Source organism: Molothrus ater, chromosome 17 (genome assembly GCF_012460135.2).
Source record: "Molothrus ater isolate BHLD 08-10-18 breed brown headed cowbird chromosome 17, BPBGC_Mater_1.1, whole genome shotgun sequence".
Taxonomy (NCBI): domain Eukaryota; kingdom Metazoa; phylum Chordata; class Aves; order Passeriformes; family Icteridae; genus Molothrus; species Molothrus ater.
The window spans coordinates 7,745,633-7,765,078 of NC_050494.2; the positions used below are offsets into that span (position 1 = coordinate 7,745,633).

General features: G+C 56.1%; 1 protein-coding gene across 3 annotated transcripts in view; it reads left to right on the forward strand.

Annotated features, from left to right (window-relative positions):
* NOL4L (nucleolar protein 4 like) overlaps positions 1–18,441 on the forward strand; it is a 63,655-nt gene extending 45,214 nt beyond the window's left edge. For all 3 annotated transcript variants that reach the window (XM_036395668.1, XM_036395669.2, XM_036395670.2), the window contains 6 exons: positions 8,700–8,971; positions 9,366–9,551; positions 9,631–9,822; positions 9,910–10,032; positions 10,292–10,493; positions 13,329–18,441. In XM_036395668.1, coding sequence (XP_036251561.1) covers positions 8,700–8,971; positions 9,366–9,551; positions 9,631–9,822; positions 9,910–10,032; positions 10,292–10,493; positions 13,329–13,528 — 1,175 coding nt within the window. In that variant the 3' untranslated portion in view covers positions 13,529–18,441. The remainder of the gene's footprint in view (positions 1–8,699; positions 8,972–9,365; positions 9,552–9,630; positions 9,823–9,909; positions 10,033–10,291; positions 10,494–13,328) is intronic.
* Positions 18,442–19,446: the final 1,005 nt, after the last annotated feature.

Sequence of the window (19,446 nt, forward strand, 5' to 3'; positions counted from 1 at the left end):
GCTTGTTCAGGACTGGATACTCTCCGCCTTCAGGAAAACCTTCTGAGTTACTAAATTGGTCCTGCCTGCTGCTGTTTGACGGGTGTGATGCTTGGAGTGTGTCTGCAGTGAAAGGCTTGCTAAAGTATAAAGTTTTAATGAAGAGTTGCCTAGTAGGAGAGCAGTATCGTCTGACACGCTTGTTAAAGAAGTCCTGTTTAAAGGACCAAAGCACCAGCTCCATGTCTTTTCAAGGCCTGGGAGTGGCAAATGCTCTTCTGTGGCATAGAGTAGAGCTGTTTGAAATCCAGAGAGGCAGGAGAGCAGGGAATTGTCATCCCATGCTTTGATAAACAGGTACCTGCTAAATCATCAGAGACCTAAAAAGCATCTGGGACAAATGCCAACACCTTCATTGTCCTAGGTGCCCAGAAGCCTTGGCCCAGTACAGCCATGCTACAGCTGGAGTCAGCCCTGGAACTGCAGGGAGAGCAAAATACACCTAAAGACTTGGGAGGGCTGTGGACAGAGCAGGCACTGTCAGGGGAGCCGGGGTCCCTGCTGGGTCAGTGGGCACATGGTGGGACTTAGGACTGAGCAGGGACACTGAACACACACACACACACACTCGCTCCTTCCATTTTCCTTTGTTACTCATCCTGCGGGCCCCAGCACGGAAAACATGAAGCTCCCAGCAACATCCCTTCCCAGTCGGATGTTGCTCACAGCGTACATGCCCGCAGGAAGCCGAGGGCTGCCCAGAGCAACAGCAACATCCACACAAACTCTGCTGCTGGAGCGGAGCTATTGTGCTGGACATCCTGGAGGGACACATCTGCGGGGGCCAGCACACGCTGGGAGCAAAGGGACCTGAATGCTGCACCATCCTGCTGTCTGAGCCCACCTCCATTCCTGAAGGCATCCCATGCTCAGTCCCAGCTGAGCACAGGTCCCAGGCCCTGGTGCTGTGTTGCTGTGGCAGTTTGAGCTGGGCTCTGTCCATCTTCAGAGCCTCTCTGCTTCCACAGGCAAGCACTGCACTAGAAACCTCTCATTTCAGTGTGGTGTGAGGGGTTGAGCGGGGTATCCCACCACAGGGGTGCTGTGACTTTCTGCCAAGTGCAATGCCCTTGAAAGTAAAGCAGGAGTCAGACCCCAAACCTCAGTGTGTGACATGGAAAAGTGCTTGAACTCATATAGAAGAGCCTCTGTCTTGCCCAGTGACAGGATCCACCTTGCCTTGTCCCTGTACATCCTGCTGCACTGCCCAGGATCAGTGCTCAGCCCATAGGCAGGGCTTGCTGCTCCCCAGCCTCTTTTGAAGAGCAGGGAAACCTCCTGGGTGTATGGTGTGCTTACTCTGTGTGGGGAACATGGGGTTGCTTCATGGCACCATGTTGGACTGATCCCCTTGTGCTGAGATCCCCACGTGCCGTCCTCGCTTGACTGGCAGGGTCCCCGCTGAGTCTGTTCTGCCCGGAGCAGCAGTGGCTAATCCAGACCTTGGAGAAAGGACTTTCTTAACCTACTTAACTGTGAAGGCACACGCTTCTTGGGGGCATCCCTTGAGGCAGCTGGCTGGGGAGGCTTCTGAGTGTTGGGGACATTCCTCAGGAGTGCTGCAAGGAGGGACCTCAAGGACATGTGGGCAAGCATTATTTCCAGATTCTGTCCCAGGGGCTGGTAAGGTGTGTCACTCCCCAGGACACCTTGCCCTGGGATGTCAGGGACGGCACAGAGCTGTCCCCAGCACAGCAGTCTCTCTGCTGGTATGGCACAGCTCTGGGTCACAGTGCTGGCACTTGATGAGATGCCCACGATGTGCTGCACATCACCAGCTCCCCTGAACCACCAGTCTAGTAGAGCTTTCTGGGGAGGAGCAGCCTCTTGCCAAGTGCTGACCAAAAGCCAGGCTCCATCCACTTCTGACAGCTGGCACCCAACTGTGGGGCAGTGGTGCCCACCTCCCTGTGCCCTCACAGGGTCACTGCTGCAGCACTGGGTGTCACACAGCTCCCAGGCAGCCTAGACCTGCTCCAGGTGAATATAAACACCCTTTGTAAGCCACAGGGAGAGCCCAGCAGACCATGGGCAATTGTCTGATGGCTGGCTAGTACAGGAGGTGGCCTGTGAGCCCCAAGACACTTGCTTAGCCCAAGCTGCAAAATCCTTACTCTTTCCAGGGCTTCTTGTGCCGGTGTTGAATTTTGGCCCTCGAAAGCCTTAGCTTTAAACAAGACTAGCACCAATAGCCAGGCCTTACTACAGCTGGACACAACCTTATCTCATTTTCATTAGGGGTATATTTCCTCTTTCTCCAGGGTGTCCCCATGCTGTGTTGGCTCCACAGGAGTCAACAAACGTGTGCCTGCCTCGCCTGAGTGGTCTGGGCTGGTGACTCCACTCCTGTCACCTCTTCCAGGGACACATCTGCTCCTCCCGAGCAAAGGCCCTGGCCTGTGATAAACACCCTCCTTTTGGTGTCCTTTGAAAGTTGTCCTTGCCTGCTGCCAGGCTGAGGAGCGCAGCAGGGATGCTGTGAGGCTGTGGTGGCTTTCCCAGCCTGGCACACTGAGCTCGACTCAGCTCTCTCATGGCTGCTGCAGGCACTGCCCAGTCAGTCCTGCTGGTGCACCAAGCAGGGTTTTGGGGGTCTCTTCTTTAACCTGGAGCAGAGAGGATCACCAGGCTATGGACAGCCAGCACCACCTGTGCCCCTCCCTTCCTCCCCAAACTGAGTACCCCCAACCAGAGGGGTGAGTGGGGACAGCAGGGTGAGCCCCACAGTGCCAAAGGACAGTCCTAAAGGATTGGGGGTGCACAGCAGGGTCTCTCTTCTAGTGGTAAGCTGTGTTGGAGGCACCAGCTTGGCATGAATCCAGCCCAAACCCACCAAACTCGTTTGTTTGGCATGGGGAGAGGCAGTGCCCAGGGAGCATGGGGCCACAGCATGTCCCCTCCCTGCAGCAGGATCCGGGTGGCTGCCAGCAGCAGTGGCACAAGGAGAGGCTTGGTCTGTGCCACCTCCTTCCTCAATGTGAGCAAGGGCCAGCTCCTTGCTCAAGCATTCCTTGAGCTGCAAGGTGGCTGGAGGAGCAGCAGTGGGAGGGAAGGAACAGTGTTTGGGAGGAGAAGGGAAAACCGAGGGACAGAGAGCGTTTGTGACAAGGCTGCTCTGTGCGGCGGGAGCTGACGAGCTTTGGTGCTTGGGAAAACATCCAGCACGGGGCTGGCGCGGTGAGATCCCGGTGCCGGAGGGAGCTGCTCCCTCGGGCTGGGCAGTGGAGCCGGGGGGAGACGGCACTGGGGGGCACCTTTCATGGCAGGGGACAGGGAGGCGGCCGCACAGCGCTGCCTTGTCCAGCCCAGCTCTCCCTGCAGACAGGCATTGTGTCCAGCCCTGCCAGATGTCTGGCTCGTCAAGGGCTCTGGTCGAGGCAGGGACCCAGGGAGGGAGTGTGGAGGGTGGACACTTTGTCTGGGACATAACGAGGTTTGCCTTAGCGAAGGAAGACAGGAAATAGAGCGCCTTAACTGGAACCTGGCCAGCCCCAGTGCACTGCGGCCCTCAGCCACGTTGCTTTTTTTCTTTCTTGTGCATCTTGGAGGCAAATGCTGGGCAGGACCTGGAGAAAATGGGCTCCGTGCTCTGACTGTGTGAGCAGTGTGGGGCCAGGGCCTCTCCTGCCACTCACCACCCAGTCATGGGTGCAGGATCCCTGCAGAGGTGGTCCCTTGCCCTTAATGAGTGTGGCTCTAACACCCTGCACTGGCCCCCCCCACGGGGCCCCCATTCCCACTCGGTCTCTCTAATTTGTATTAAGTATCCCTTCCTCGCAGGCTTTCCTCCTCCCCTTCTTCTGCCTTCTTGTCTCTTTTGTGAGTGAATAATTTATGGCACTTTTCATCTTCCTGGCTGTTGTTCCAGGCAGGCGGCGGTGGGATGCTCTATGCCCTCCTGACGGCCACTCCCAGGCTGGGCGTGCAGCTCCATCCTTTTCCGGTGCCACGGCAGGCTGGAAATGGGACAGACTCACCCATGAGCCACAGGAAGACTCAGGTGTGGCAGAATCACTGCCATCACCCGTGGAGCCATAGCAGGCAGGGCAATGGCTGGTGGATCCATGACGGCCCATGGGGCACCAAGAGTCACTGGTGGGACCTGGCATGGCTCTGACACCCACAACTGCCCAGGCAGGTGGGCAGCAGCCATGGGAGGGCTGCCCCAAGGCCGGCCAGGGGTCCCATGGCAGCGGGGTGTGGGCAGAGCCGGGTGGACCCCGGCCCACTGCATGGTGCGGGGCTGCGGCGAGGTTTCCGTGGGCCGCTGGCTCTTACATAAGCTCATTGTTTCCTGAGTCAAAAGAGGTTTTGTCTCCGCTCTGGAGATGTGACAGGAGGAGGAACAATTTGCCCCATTCATCTTTAACTCTGCTCTGGAGAGTGGTGCGGTGGCCTGCGCCGGCAGAGACGTTAAACCCAACCACTTCCCCGCCATAAAATCTCCCGGGGAGCAGGTGTTGGAAATCGCCCCTTCCCCTCCTGATCTCCTCAAATCCAGTGCCACAGAAATCAAGGATAATCCAGCAGCCTCTTCAAAATGAAAACGCTGAGCCCTGATTAATTCATTTAATAAGTGACTGATCCCCTCCTCCCCCAGCACCGTGGCCCAAGAAGCCATTTTGCTTCTTGCTCTCCTGGGCTGATGCCGGGGAGATGCCGGGGAGATGCCGGGGCTGCAGCAGAGGCACCAGGCTGCTCCCCCACAGCCACCTCACCAGCCTCACCACGTGTCTTGTCGTTCTCTGGCCTCTGCAGAGGGGCCAAAGAGGGCAGCACTCCATGGACCTCAGGGCCAGCAGCCTCTGTTGGGCTCTCCAGCCTCACCTGTCCTGCACAGTCCAGGGGCTGCTCCACCTCCATGCAGCCCAAGGAGCCCCAGCTCGAGGGGATTAAACAGGAGAACGAAATAGTCCCGTTTTCCAACCGAAAGATCAAACCTGTTAGAAGTGACATTGTTTTTGCAGTTCCATCTGCTTCAATTAGGGCACGGGGGTGGAGCAGGGGGGCTCCCAATTATCCTCATTAGAGGGGCTCCTCGTGCAGCCAAGCTCCAGCCGTGAGCAGGGAGCTCACCAGGCTCGTGCTGGTTGATAATGAATATATTCATGGCTGCGCAGCCTGGCCTTGCTCGCCTGCTGCTGCTGGAGCCCTGCTCCTGACATGTGCTTTGGGCACTGCTGGGAGATGAGGAAAACCTCTTCAAGCTCTGGAGCTTGGTGGGTTTTGCTGAAATGGAGTGTGGTCAACACAGCCCCACCACTGCTGAGAGTCCTGACACAGCTGCCAAAGCCAGGCAGGAGCCTAAATCTGGTCCCAGTACCCAGGGTGGGAATGCTCCTGCTCCCTCTCCCCTGGGTCCCACTCCCCAGCTCCTCTCAGGAATGGCTGTGGGCTGGAGATAACCCAGTGAAGCTGCCCAGGGAGCAGCTTCATCCCCATCCCTGGCCCATCCACCCCAGCAAGGAGATTGCAGCTCCCTCCTGAGCTCATCTGCATTTTCAAGCTGGCTCAGGCCATTCTCATTTGGACCAAAGTACTCACCAATTTGAATTTGTGGCCATTTCTCTACTAACAATACTGAAATTAACCCACCACTTTGTGTGTGGAGCTTCTGGGAGAGCATAACATAAAAATACAGAAATAAGAAAATATCTGTAGCTTATGGGTTTAAAAACCTCATTATTTACGTACATCCATCCTTGTATAAACTAAATTGTTCTTTTAGTAGGTGCTGGCTACTGATATTAGATTCCCATTTCATTTCCTTATCCCACCTGGCAGGTTCCAAGAGACATCTTCTTTGTTTGCAATATCTTTTGCCTGTAGCAAACCCAGGGTTCGTAAATGCAGCAGCATCGGGTGGAAACCTGACGTGCATCTGCTGCTGTGTGTGTTTTGTGTGACACAAAAGAAAACCTGAGACGTGGAGGAATCGGGACAGTCCAGGTGTCACCCCCAGGATCCTGTCTGGTGTCAGCAGCCAGTGCAGGACTGTCCCTGCCTGCAGGAATGGGGGGCCAGACTTGGGGGCTGTGAGGAGGCTGGAGGTGGATGGGCAAGGGCAGAGTGGGATGTCCAGGGGGAGTGGGGGTAGTTAAGGCAGATTGGGGATGTCTGGGGTTGCTCATAGCAGGTTGAGGATGCTTTCATCCCTGCAGGGGTGCCCCAGGACGGGTTTGGGGATGTTCAGGGCAGCTGCACATTGTTCTCCCAGGTGACCAGAGAGGCAAACACCTCTCTTGGTGTCCTTGCCTGGCAGGGATTTTGTGCCATGGTGGGCCCCCAGCCCTGCTGGTGCAGGCAGCCATGCCAGGGGAGCTGAGGGAGGAGGTCCCACCATCATCCTGGCCACGGCGCCGATTGGCCCAGCGCTGTTGCTGTGGCTGTGCCCGGGCCGATGGCGGGGCCTGGCCTACAGCTCGTGCCTCCGTGCATGGGAATAATTCTCCTTAATCCTTCCGAGAGGCATCGCTGGATGAGACTGGAGCCTCCCTCTGGGAGCCCCATCTCCCCTGGCGCAGAGAGCAGTGCTGGGGGAGGGACAGCCGCCATCCTGGGCAGGGAGGCCTCTGTGCCCCCGGCCACCTGCCCGCTCCTGCTGGGGCCACAGCCAAGCCAGCATTGCTCCTGCACCCGTGCCGAGGGACAGCAAAACCCTGGGGGCTCAGCACCAGACCAGTGCCCTGGGCCAGGAGGGGTGTGGGGAGCAGGAGGTGGCAGTGCCCCCAACACCCTGCCCCTCCAGATGCAGCAGGAACCTGTGGACATGGTCTGGGATGCAGCCCCACCACTACAAACACTGGGACAGCAGACTGGAGCTGGTTTTGGAGAGGTGGCTTGGAGGGTGCCCCTGGATAAGCGCTGGCTGCTGAGCCCCTCTGGAGCCCCGCACTCCCTGGCACAGAGAGCTGGCACCGAGGGCTTTTGCCAGGACCCAGCCCCGTGGTGGGGCGGGTGACGCCTGCCACCGGCCCGGAGCACCCGGCACATAAACACCACCCCGGGATTAGGTCAGCTCTGGTCATCGCTCAGACGAATAAGTGGATCAGCGCAAGGGAAAGGAGGGGGAGGGAGCTCTGCTGAGTGGGGACCTCCAGTAGGGACCTTTTAATTTAGGGGCTCATGGGGCCAGGAGCCGCCTTGGCGCAGGCGCTAGGCTGGGCAGCGAGCGCTGCTGGGGTGACTGGGGACACGCGGTGGCAGCCCCGGCCGGCCCCACGGTCGGCTGGGATGCCCGAGTGTCCTCAAGTGTGTTTATTTTAAGGGATACAAAGTCCTGGGCCACCGCAGGGTCACCGCAGCACTCGCCCAGCCTGGCAGGAAAGTTTCCCGCAGGTGCTGGCAGGGGGAGGAGGAGGAGGAGGGTGGATGGCAGCAGCTGGGCACCATCCCGCCGCCCTACTCCCACACACCTTTGGACCTGGCGCCCATGTGCCAGGAGCCATCGGTCGGGGCTGCGGCCGCCCCACAGCCCCGGCCCATTGTCCCAGGGTGGCCGGGCCGGGTGTGGGGACGGCCATCTGCTCCTCGCTGCCGACAGCTTCTTTGTTCACCGCCCGGCGCACGCTGGCGCAGGAAGCGGCTCCCACGTGCTTCGCCCTTTCCCTCTCGCAGAGGCACCTAATGAAATAAAGGATTTACTGCGGCGAGGGGGAGGGAAGGGAACAGGCTGAGCAGTTTGAAATGTCGTGCCTGGCCCCAGGGCCGGGCTCCCTGGCCAGGTGCAGGCAGGGTGGGTGCAGGCAGTGCTGGGCTCTCTGCCACTGCTGGGCTGTTCTTGGGGAGCCGCTGTAGTGGGAGCAGGCACAGGCAGGGGGATGGTGCCAGGGCCTGGGGTGTGAATGCAGCCAAGATCTGTGCACTGGGTGTGCGTGGCACTGCCATTGCCAGGGCCCTGACCTGTTTGTGTGGTGGGGAAAAGGCCTTGCATGTGCTGTGGGGATGGCTCTAGGGCATGTGGAAACTGGGAACAGGAGTGTAGGGTGTAGGTCACTTGGGCTTTGAGTGAGACAGGAAGGACATTGTGCAGCCCCTGTCCCCTCCCTGCAGCAGCATGCCAAGGAGGAGCCTTGCTGGGTGGTGCCAGCTGTGAGCAGAGCTCCTAATGCTGCTTTCAGACACCATGGATTCACGGTTTTCCCACCCAAGTGAACTTGTCCTTGTGTGTTATCCCCATGGGCCAGCACTCTGCAGAACTTCATGTTCCTTAAACACCAGTGCTGGAACTTGTCACTTCCCATTGCACCCAGCCCCAAACTGGGCCAGGAGGATGGCAGGGGACCTGGCAGGGAGAGGCAGTGCCCCTTTCTCCTCCCTGCAATGCAAACAGAAACTGAAAAGGACCAAATTCCAAAGTTCTTATTCAAGCCCAGGCACCATAGCTGCGGGCGGAGGCGTGGGGACTGTCACCTGCAGAGGGATGGGTGGCTCGGGCATGGGGCACGGCAGCACCTGGTGTGCTTTGAGGGATGAGGGAGTAGATCCCTGTGACAATGGCCTTGAAGGCAGGGACACCAGCATCTGCTGCATCCCAGGGCCCAAAGTGCAGCAGTGCCAGCCTGGCTCCCAGTGGCAACTCAGCCACCAAGTGACCCCAGAGCAGCTTTGGGAAGGTGGCCATAGGGTGCCAAGGGGGTGACACACATTGTTCCTTGCAGATGACTCCTCGTCAGAGAGCTGCAGCGGGAATGGCTCCTCCACCCTGAACCCCTCCACCTCCAGCAGCACGCAGGGCGACAGCGCCTTCCCCGAAATGAACGGCAATGGCACCGCAGCCCCCATGGACTTCACCACCTCCGCCGAGGACCAGCCCATCAACCTCTGTGACAAGCTCACCCCTGCCCACATCACCCCTTCCTACCAGTCTGACAGCTGCAGTGCCGACGGGCTGCGCAGCAGGGTCAAGTACGGGGTGAAGACCACAGCAGAGGTACGGCCTGGGATGCTCTGGGTGAGACAGGGATGCACCCCACACCCCAGCTGCTCCAGGGCTGGGCACTGCAGTGGGCTCACCTCACCCCTGACCAGCTGTGCCACAGCCACCATGTGACAAAGAGCCCATTCATGCTGGGTCAGTCAATGTTTGCCACAGGATGAGGCAGAGCCATGGCCCCACCAGCCAGAGCTGTCATGGAGCCACCAGGTTATCACAGTCTTGCTGAGGCCACCATGCTCCCCCCTGCCCAAAGCAGGCAGGAGGTGACGCACCTGGCCATGGGTTCATCTCCCTGGGTTGCAGGGGAGGGGTCAGACATAGTAAGACAAGGAGAAAGGGCAGGTGCATGAGGTGAGAGCTGCTGGTGGTAACCCCTGTCTCCTCTCAGTCCCCGCCGTACAGCTCTGGCAGCTATGACTCCATCAAGACAGAGGTGAGCGGCTGCCCCGAGGACCTGACTGTCGGCAGGGCCCCCACAGCTGATGAAGATGATGATGACCACGACGACCATGAAGACAATGATAAGATCAATGACTCGGAGGGGATGGACCCGGAGAGGCTAAAGGCCTTCAATGTAAGGAGAGCTCCACAAGGAGGGTGAGCCCACCTGCCTTCCATCTCAGGGTTCCCACCACGTCTCTTCTCATTTGCAGATGTTTGTGCGCCTTTTTGTGGACGAGAACCTGGACAGGATGGTTCCCATCTCCAAGCAGCCCAAGGAGAAGATCCAGGCCATCATCGAGTCCTGCAGCCGGCAGTTCCCCGAGTTCCAGGAGCGGGCGCGCAAGCGCATCCGCACCTACCTCAAGTCCTGCCGCCGCATGAAGAAGAACGGGATGGAGATGGTGAGTGGGCACCCCAGTGCCCTGCCCTCAGTCCCAGTGCCCAGAGCAGCACATCCCTGAGCAGCCCCTCTGCTTGTGTCCCTGCAGACCAGGCCCACGCCACCCCACCTGACCTCAGCCATGGCAGAGAACATCCTGGCCGCCGCCTGCGAGAGCGAAACGCGGAAAGCAGCCAAGAGGATGCGGCTGGAGATCTACCAGACCTCCCAGGTACAGTGCTGGCAGCTGGGGGTGGGCGGGGAACAGAACTGGCAGTGTCCTATGGTGGGGTCAAAAGTCTTTCTGAAAGTCTGAGGGGCTGCAGAGCAGAGCCCTGTGGTGTGCCCTCAGCCAGTGGGGATGGGAATGCTGGTTTGGATTGGGCACACTGCAGCTGCAGGACACCAGGCATCCCTGCACTGTCCATCCTGCTGGCCGCAGAGGACAGCCAGGCTCCTCGCTGGAGCAGGTCTGTGTTTCCCCTGTGCAGGACGAACCGATCGCTCTAGACAAGCAGCACTCCAGAGACTCCACAGCCATCACCCACTCCTCCTACTCACTGCCAGCTTCATCTTACTCCCAAGACCCAGTCTACATCAATGGAAGCCTGAACTACAGCTACCGTGGCTACGGGTCCCTGGGGGGCAGCCTGCAGCCCCCCGCATCCCTCCAGACGGGCAACCACAGTAACGGTGAGTGGCTGTGCCAGGGGCACGGGGAGCCCACCCTGGCATCACTTCTGCCCCAGTGCACCAGGGGCTCCTGGCATCCCCACTGTGGGGTTGAGCTGGTTGCTGGAGGAGAGGCAGGGGCTGCTCCCACAGCTCCCACAAAGCTCCCAGTCCTGGCAGCACCTTTCCCACCACTGCACAGAGCTGCTCTGAAATCCCCTCTTGTCCCTTCTGTCTGGTGGCTCTGCCCACGTCATCAGCAGGTGGTTAATTGTTGAACTGCACTTGGAAGGACGGTTTGGGTGGCACTGGTGGAGGGAAGGAGTGTCACTTAAAAAAAAAAAGGAGAATTCGTACCAGATTCTCTGTTAATTATTAACTGGGCGGGCGCCTATCGCTGCCCTGATCTCCTGCTGGTATGAGCAGCTCTGCTCTCGGGGATGGGGACAGGGTGGGGGGCACAGCCACAGCTCAGGAGGGCTCTGAGGGGCTGGGGACTGCGTGGGGACAGCTGAGAAAACAGGGCTGGTGCTGCAGGGCGGGAAGGTGGAAGGAGAATGTAGGCAGAGCTTGAGATTAGGAGCAAGTGAACAGAGCAGAGTATCCTGGAGCAGGGCACACAGGAAGGCTCTCAGGTACCTGGTGACTCGCCCACACCTGGAGCAAGAGGTGTCGGATGAGATCAAGTGCTCCCTCTGGCTCTGTCCTGCAGCAGTGGTGGCAGGAGGGGCTGGAGCCCTTGCCAGTCCTTGTCCAGTCCTCCTGCAATCCCTGGGTTGCCATTGCCTGTCCTGGTGCACTCTGGGCTCCTGCCCCAGCCCACCCCGACGGGAGCCAGGATTTGGAAGGATGTGATTTCCGGAGGCCTGAGAGATGCCTGTCTGGGATTAACTCTTATCATCCCTTCCTAATGCTTCTTAACCCTGAATAAAGATCCTGTCCCGGCCTCCAGCTGCTGAGACCTAATCCTCACAGCAATGGTTCCTCCCCAGAACAGCACAGCCACTCGGTCCCCACTGCCAGGCACCCTCCTTGGGCTCCTCCGTGTGAGACAGTGAACGTGCAGGAAGGTCCCTGAGCAGCCCCAGGAGGAGCAAACAGGCCCTGGGTGCAGCACCCAGCAGCACCTCGCCTTATTTCCTTCTAGGGGGTTTTTAAACCTCTGATTTGCAGTTGTCTTTTTCCCAAGCTCTTGCCCAGTCCTTGAGAGGGAAGAGCACTCTGCAAGGAGCTGCATCTTCTCCTCCCTCTGAGCAGAGGCCCCGCAGGGCATTGCTGCCCAGAAGTGTCTTCACCCTCCATCCCCCACCTCAGGCAATTCTTGCTCAAGCCCACATCCCTGCTCCCAGCTCCTTCCCCCTTGGTGAGCTGGGAAACAAGCTCAGGCTCAGTTTACTGCTGCCTTTTCTGCCCAGTGAAATTGCTTTCGCATGAGAGCCTCCTCCTTCTCCTCCTCCTCCTCCCTCTCCTCCTCCTCCTCCTTCTCCTCCTCCTCCCCCGCTTTGAAGCTCTGGTTCTCTTGGCATGGAACACTTCTGCTGGTGCTGCTCCTTCTGCAGCTCCAGCATTGCTTTCCTTGAATGCTTTCCATTCTGCCCGGGGCAATGAGCTTCCCTCCCTGCCACCATCACCCGTGCCCCCCACCTGGACTCGGGGCAGCTGAATTCTCCCATCCTGATTTGCAAACAGCCACAACACCCAGTCCTTGCTCCGTGTGCCTGGTGTCCCATGGCTGAGTCAGGCCACCCAGTAGGGGCTCAGCCATCCCAAAGCCTTTCTCCATCATCACCAACTGCTCCATCAGCCTGCAGCACTTCAGCTCACAGCCCAGGGATTGGTTCAGTGTCTTCTCTCCTTCCCTCCAGGCTGCAGCCTCAGCAGCCTCCTCTCCCTGACTACTATTGCATCTCTAGTACATCTCTTGGCACTTCCCATTTCCGATTGATTGTGTGGTTTTTGCTCTTTGTTTTGCTTCTCTTACTTAGTCCAACATGAAGCTAAGTCCACTTTTTCCCCTGCCTTTACCTTCTGGGGTCACTTGTCGAGATAAACCAGGGAAGCATAGCTCATGTGGGATGTTACTCCCCATATGCAGAGGGAAAACTGGAACTTTGAAGGTGATTTTGATGGTGCAGGTGCCAACAGGAGCTGGCTTACCTCCCAGCAGACCGTCTCTTCACAGAGCTGTGAGCCAGGCTGCAGGATGGGATTTTTGTCATATTGGCTCTCAGACCTCCTTATAGAATTGTTTGGTTTGGAAGAAGCCTTGAAGTTGACTTCACTCCAACCCCCTACCACAGGCAGGGACACTTTCCACTAGAGCAGATTGCTCCAAGCCCTGTCCAGCCTGGCCTTGAACAATTCCAGGGATGGGGCAGCCACAGCTTCTCTGGGCAACCTGTGCCAGAAACTCACCAATCTCACAGAGAATAATTTCTTCCCAGTATCCCATCTAAGCCTTCCCTCTGTGAGGTTGAAGCCATTGCCCCTTGTTCTGTCATTCCATGCCCTTGTCCAAAGTTCCTCCCCAGCTGTCTTGGAGCCCCTTTAGGCACTGAAAGGAGCTCTGAGGTCTCTGCAGAGCCTTCTCCAGGCTGAACAACCCCAATTCCCTCAGCCTTTCCCCCTAGCAGAGGTGCTCCAACCTTTGCAGCAACTCTGTGGGCTCCTCTGGACCTGTGTTCCTGTTGCAGAGACAGTGAGTGGCTGCTCTGATGTCTGAGAGGGAGCGGGAGCTCCTCACGTTATCCAGGCACTGTGGGTACCTTCCAAGTGCTGCAGAGGTCTGGAATCACAGCAGGATGAGCATGGGAAATGTTGCTGTGCCTGAGCTTCCCTCTCACTTTTCCTTGTCAGGTCCAACGGATCTCAGCATGAAAGGTGGGGCCTCCAGCACAGCCCCGTCCAACAGCACCAGCCGGGGCATGCAGGCGGCGCAGCTCAGCCCCACGGAGATCAGCGCCGTGCGGCAGCTCATCGCCGGCTACCGGGAGTCGGCGGCGTTCCTGCTCCGCTCTGCAGACGAACTGGAAAACCTCATTTTACAGCAGAACTGACTCCCCGTGTCCGCATCGCTCCTCGGTCGACAAGACAATTTGTACCTGCTAGAAAGAGGCTCCCGGCGGTGTCCTGCTCAGGACCAGCATCGTCCTCCCGCCACGCGGTGGGCACATGTAGTTTTAGAAGGTGGGATCCTAAAGACCTGTTTTCTTTTACACTCCAAGCACCTGGGACTTCAGGCACAAGGACACGTTTTGGAACCGTACCAACAGCCGTGCCTCCGGCCGACCAGAAGCCAACCCTGCAGCTTGGAAGGATGTGGGACTTTGAAGGGCAGAAGGGAGCCTGGGGAGGTTTGGGGCTGCAGATGTATTTAGAATAACCTTTGTGGACCCAAATGTTAGATTCCCATCCCTGGATAATTTCCAAGTCTTAGGTGAGCTGAATCACATATTTATTGAGAAATGGACCCTCCTCTTCCCTTAGTAATTTATTTTTCTGAAAATGGATTCTTTTGAGTTTGTACAGATTGCCAGTTTTTTGTCTGTCTGATCAGAAGGAATTTATTCCTGTGAAATAACACATTCCATATCACTACACTACTAATTTCCAGGCAGCTCTGCCTGTTTCTCTGGTGAACCCTTGTCCCACAGGGAGCAAGTTTGCCATCCAGCCCTTGACATCGAGGCTGCTCAGCCTCCAGTGAGCGTAGGTGGGAGCTGAACAGCAGTGCAAGCGTCCTGCTTAGGCCTTTGTTCTAAGAGGTCCCGTAGCAGCAGTGGGGTCTGAACCTCCCGCAGAGACTCGGCAAGCTCAGCAGACCTCCGGCTGGAAGGACATCTCGAACTCATTGAAGTCATTGCAGATAAGAGAAGGAAGGAAGAAAGGAAGGAGATACCTGAGAAACACTGTCTTGCGGTCACCATCCGTACTCTACCTCACACTCCATTGTGGGCTTCTTCCAGGACTGGCAGCGCCGGTCCTGGGGGTCAGTGGGTGCTGCAGACATGGGGATCGTGCTGAGGAGGCTGGAACCTCCGGCTGGGTCCTGCTGCGCCCGGCCGTGTGCTCCGCTCCGTCTGCAGCCAGCCCGGGGAGCGCGGGGGCTGAACCGCCCGGTCCCGCGGGGTGTGAGGCTGGGCAGCCCCAGGGCTCAGCCCAGAGCTGAGCTGGAGTGGTGACCGCCCGCTTCTGGGCAGCATTGAGCAGCAGAACTGACAAAGTCCTCTCCGGGGCCCAGGATCCTTCCCCCTCCCTGCTCACAGTCCTGGAACAAGCCCACAGTTCCCAAAGTGTGGAAGAACCGTAGTCCAATGATCATTCTGCCCTGTTTCCACCCCCCAACAACGATGCACTTCGTTTTGCTCAGTGCAATACCTACTGCCAGTGCTGCTAACCCAGGGACCTCGCTCCGGCCAGGGGTGCTGAGCCCAGCCCAGCCATGCAATGTGCTCTGGAGCTGTGCAGAGACCAGCGAGGGTCCCGCTGCTCCCTGTCCCCCGCAGCCCCCCCACTTGGCTGAAGTCCACACCATGAGATAGAAATCTGATAAGTGTAAAGCTGTTTTGTAGGTAGGAACTTTCTTGGTTTGGAGCCAGTTTTTATCTTATTTTTTGGCCACTCGGAGCCAGCAGCCAGGGGCTGCTGCTCCAGGGGCCAACGCTGGTGGCACAGGCTTGAGCAGCCGCTGGTCCGGCCAGGAGCGGGCCCGGGCAGTTCCCCTGTACCCTCTGTACCCCATGATGCTCCACACACTGGAAGAAAAACAAAACTTTACCCTGCTCTTAGTCTCAGAACAGAAAAAGCTGCTGGCTCCTGAGGCCAGGTGTGCCTGGCCCCACAGCAGAAGGGATCAACCCTTGCATTGACTGTTTTCCCCAAACCTTAAAACTTTCTGTAGCATTTGGAGAAAAGGGACCCAGCCCCTCGCCGCGGGGTGCAGCTGAGGGGTCAGTGCAGAGACAGGTGATGGTGGCTCTTAGACCTGACCCGATGCTGGAGCACCCATCCCCTCCTGCCGAGCGTGGGGAGGGGGCCCCAGGCACGCCAGCCCCCAGCCAGGGCTCAGACTCAACGCTTTCCCCAGCACTTCAGAAGCCTGCTTGGTTTGTCCACTGCATCCTCCCATACTTGGAATTTATGTAAATATTTATTTTTGTGTGAATACCATGAAGTAACAAACCTTTGACAAAATCTGTAACTGCAGCCATTTGTGAAAGTCTTACCGTTCAGGCAGGAGAGGCAGAGACAATCGCTGTCCCGGGATTCTCCCTCTCCATGGTCTCCCACCCACGCCGGTGCCTCCCTCCTCGGCAGAGGCAGAGGAACCTTTAGCCATAAGTTTGCCATCAGTTTGTACTGAAACAGAGGTAACCTGGGGGCATATGGACAGACCACCAACAGCCACAGTTGGGTTAAGTTTTATTTATCCAAGTCATTCCTGATCACCTCTGAACCTGTCTCAGCACATGTGGAAGTTCAGGAGCTCTCACACGTGGTCAAACTGCTGTAGAGGACACCGAGGCCGCGTCGTGAAGGAGGGTGCCCAACACCACCCTGTCCCAGCACCTGATGTTCATAACCTGCAGCTGAATGGTACAGACTCAGATTCCCAAAGCCCTGGTGACAGCCACATCTGGGACAAGTTTTAAAACAAACGGGATTGACTCCGAATTTCTGTCAGGGATCTTTTTATTTTTCTTTCCCCTCCTTTTTTTTTTTCCCTTCTTTTTTTTATTTTTTAATTTTTTTTTAGTGAGCCACAGCATTCTGGTTCCTTTGGCATGAGCTCCACAGACATCTCCATGCTCTGCAGCTGCTCCGTGCTCCACCGTGGCTCTCCCTGTGCTCCAGGACTGTTCACAGCCACATTCCTGCGCTCTCACTGGGCAGGACGGGGTCAGGAATTGCTAGTCCAGGTTCTCAACAAGAAGGAACAAGCAGGAGCAGAATACACCGGCTTTCCAGATATCTGAGAGGTGGAAGGAGAATGCTGGGTTAGCAAATGGTCTGGATGGTCTTGGGTTTGGTTAAGAAAAGCTGATCACTGGTCAAAAAAAAGAGATTTTTTTTTTTTTTAAATTTTATTTTACTTCTACACACCCATCCTGCCCTGGATGTGCGGTTCCCATGATGCTGTTTCTCTATGGGAGAGCATTCCCGGGGTTGTGAGCAGATGTAACTTGTACCTCCCTGATCCCAAGGGCCACTTCCCTCCCGGAGCGGCCGTCGGATTTAGTACCAGTTCATGAAAAAAAAAAAAATGCTGCTTTGAACTCAGAGGGTTAATATACTTTTGATTTGTAATTTTTTGTAAAACTTTTTACAAGGTAGCATAGTATTTCACCAGACACCAACTACAATCCGTCCATGGTCTGATTTTTATATAATTTAGTGGTGCTTTAGAAACTTTTGTTTGGTTGTTTCGGAGCTGCACAGCTCAGTTCTTCGCCTGTATCTACCTAAGACCAATGTGAACCTTTGTATTTTTGCTCCTAATTTTGGACTCAGTGAAAGTGTACTGTTTACATGTACAGAACTCCCGACCCCGTGTGTTCTGCCAGACCTGCTGTTGAAGAGGAAGCTGCCCCTCACCCAGTTCGTCTGCTTAACCCAGCCACAGCCTCACCCACCCACCGCCACGCGCCCGCCCCAGGGACACCCCACCAAACCCACACACCCTTTAAGCAATTTTGGGTTTTGCACAAGCTGCTGCATTTTATTTCCCCCCGGTAGTTTTACAGATCGGCTGCAATTCCAATCGGGAGCTGATCCGGGGCTCTGAAGCACCAGATCTGGGCAGCGCTGCTGCCTCCCCATCCTCCTCCTCCTCCCACACGGGCGGGAGGGCAGTGCTGCCCGTCGGGTCCAGCTGATGTAGGGGAGCAGGGGGAAGCACTCCTGAGCAGAATTGGGAATACTTTAGGGAAGGGGGTGAGCTCGCCCAAGCCGGCTGCTGGCTTGGGGTGGAGGTGGGAGCGCGGTCCCACGGGAGGCTCCCAGCGAGGCAGAAGAGGCTTTTGGGAAGCTGGTGCTTTCCCGAGGGCTCAGACAGAAAGCGTATGGCACTTAATCCAGCTTCTAAGGTGACACTTTATTGCTTAATCAATTGATTCCTTTGGAAATGATATTTTTGCAGATAGGCACCTATGCAACTTCATGTGGCTCTTAAGCAGATGAGCACTTCCTCCTCAACGAGCTTGATAAGAGTTATTTGTGTTATATACTGTGGATTTTTCCAGTAAATGTGGCTTAATATTTTAATTCTTAGAATGTGTGTCTATTATATATGTGATGCAACTTAATTCTGTTCTGTTTGTGGAATGATTAGCACAGGCCAACTCCCTGTCCCCTCACTTAACAAAGACCAATGAGCTGTTAATCGAGCTGTTATCTCCATGGTATTACTTGCTAAATGCACTGATTTCATAAGTATGTGGAATCCTTTTTTTTTTTTTTTCTTTTGAATCTGTATATCATATATAAGACTGAATCTACTTAATAAACACTGTATAACAAAAAGGGCTTTCTCCTCCACTGTCGAGCCCCGCTGGGTGCTGTTGGCCCCAGCGCTGCCCCTCGCCCCAGGCTCTGTGCGAGAGGTTGGTGCCATCAGTCACCAGAGCGGGATCTAAATTTAGGTGTTAAAAGGAAGAAAAAAAAAACAAACCAAAACATCTCTCATTCCTGTTGACATAAGCTGTGCTTTCCATTCCGTAACAGACAGCGTGGGTACCAGAGAGAGCAGTGGCAGCACTCACAAAGGGGGCAAGGCACCAGTTTTATGCTTAACTTATATTTTGACAAAATTAATTTTGTGAAGTGTCTGGTTTTTGTGAGAAAAAAAAAAAAGAAAAAAGAAAAAAAAAGTTTTCATTGAAGTTTGTGCAAAGTTCTCCCTCATGGAAAATACTGATTTTTCGTTATCAGCTTTATTCACTAAGTATAATAAACCTGTGCATCCATAAATGTTCCTCTTCAAGCACTGTATAGATACCATCTCCTGGTTTGATCATCAGGAGACCCAGAGGGTCCAAGGGGTTTGCAGCTTCCATGGAAATGCAGCTGCCCAGGGGTGTGGGGATGCTGGCTGGGCAGAGGGGTGGGCTGCCCCTTCCTGGGATTTGCTACGGAGCGAGGCCAGGAGGACCCACCTGAATGTTTGTGCTTGTAAAGGATCACCTGGGACAGCGCATCCCAAACAGAGCATCCACAGAATTCATTCATGTCTGGCAGCACAGCACCAGTGGCCCTGTGTCCCTGACACCATTGGGTCTGTGACTGAGCCTCTGGCTGAGCTCTGCTTCCAGCTTTCCAAGGCAGCATGGGAGAGGGCTAGGCACAGGGATAAGCAGTGCCAGGCCACGCCAGCTGCAAACCAGTTGGCATCACCTGCTGAGGCTTCCACAGCCCCCTGGCCAGACTGGTTCAGGATGTCCCTGTGCCTGCAGATGGCCCCACCAAGCACGGCAGAGCCAGAGCCAAACAGCAGCCGGGCCGGGAGAGGAAAATCTGTTACTTGGCACACAAATATCACAGAGAGAAAAAAAAAGGAAAAAAGTGTATTGCTCTTTGTGAAATTCTGAAGTTAATGGGTTTTGCTCTTGAAACCCCCAAGCTCCCCTATTCCAGAGGTAGCTAATCCTGATGCCATCACCCCCATCCCAATAAAACAGGGAAGGATTAAATACTGAGTTTAAAAGCTTGGCTAAGTAACAACTCTTCTCAGTTTTTGCATTCTCTGTATTTAGCCTATTTAAATTATCCAGGTATTCTGTGTGCAGACAGCCTGCCAGAGTCAGAACATCAGTGAACCACTAAAAACCCACAGAAGCCTTTTTTCACCCCAAATGCTGGTGCTGGACCATCTGCTGCTCCAGCCCCAGCTCATGTGTGAGGCCATGGCTGCAGTTCTGCAACGGCAGCGCTGTGGAATGCCAGGGAGTCAGGATTGTGTCACCACAGGATCTCAGCA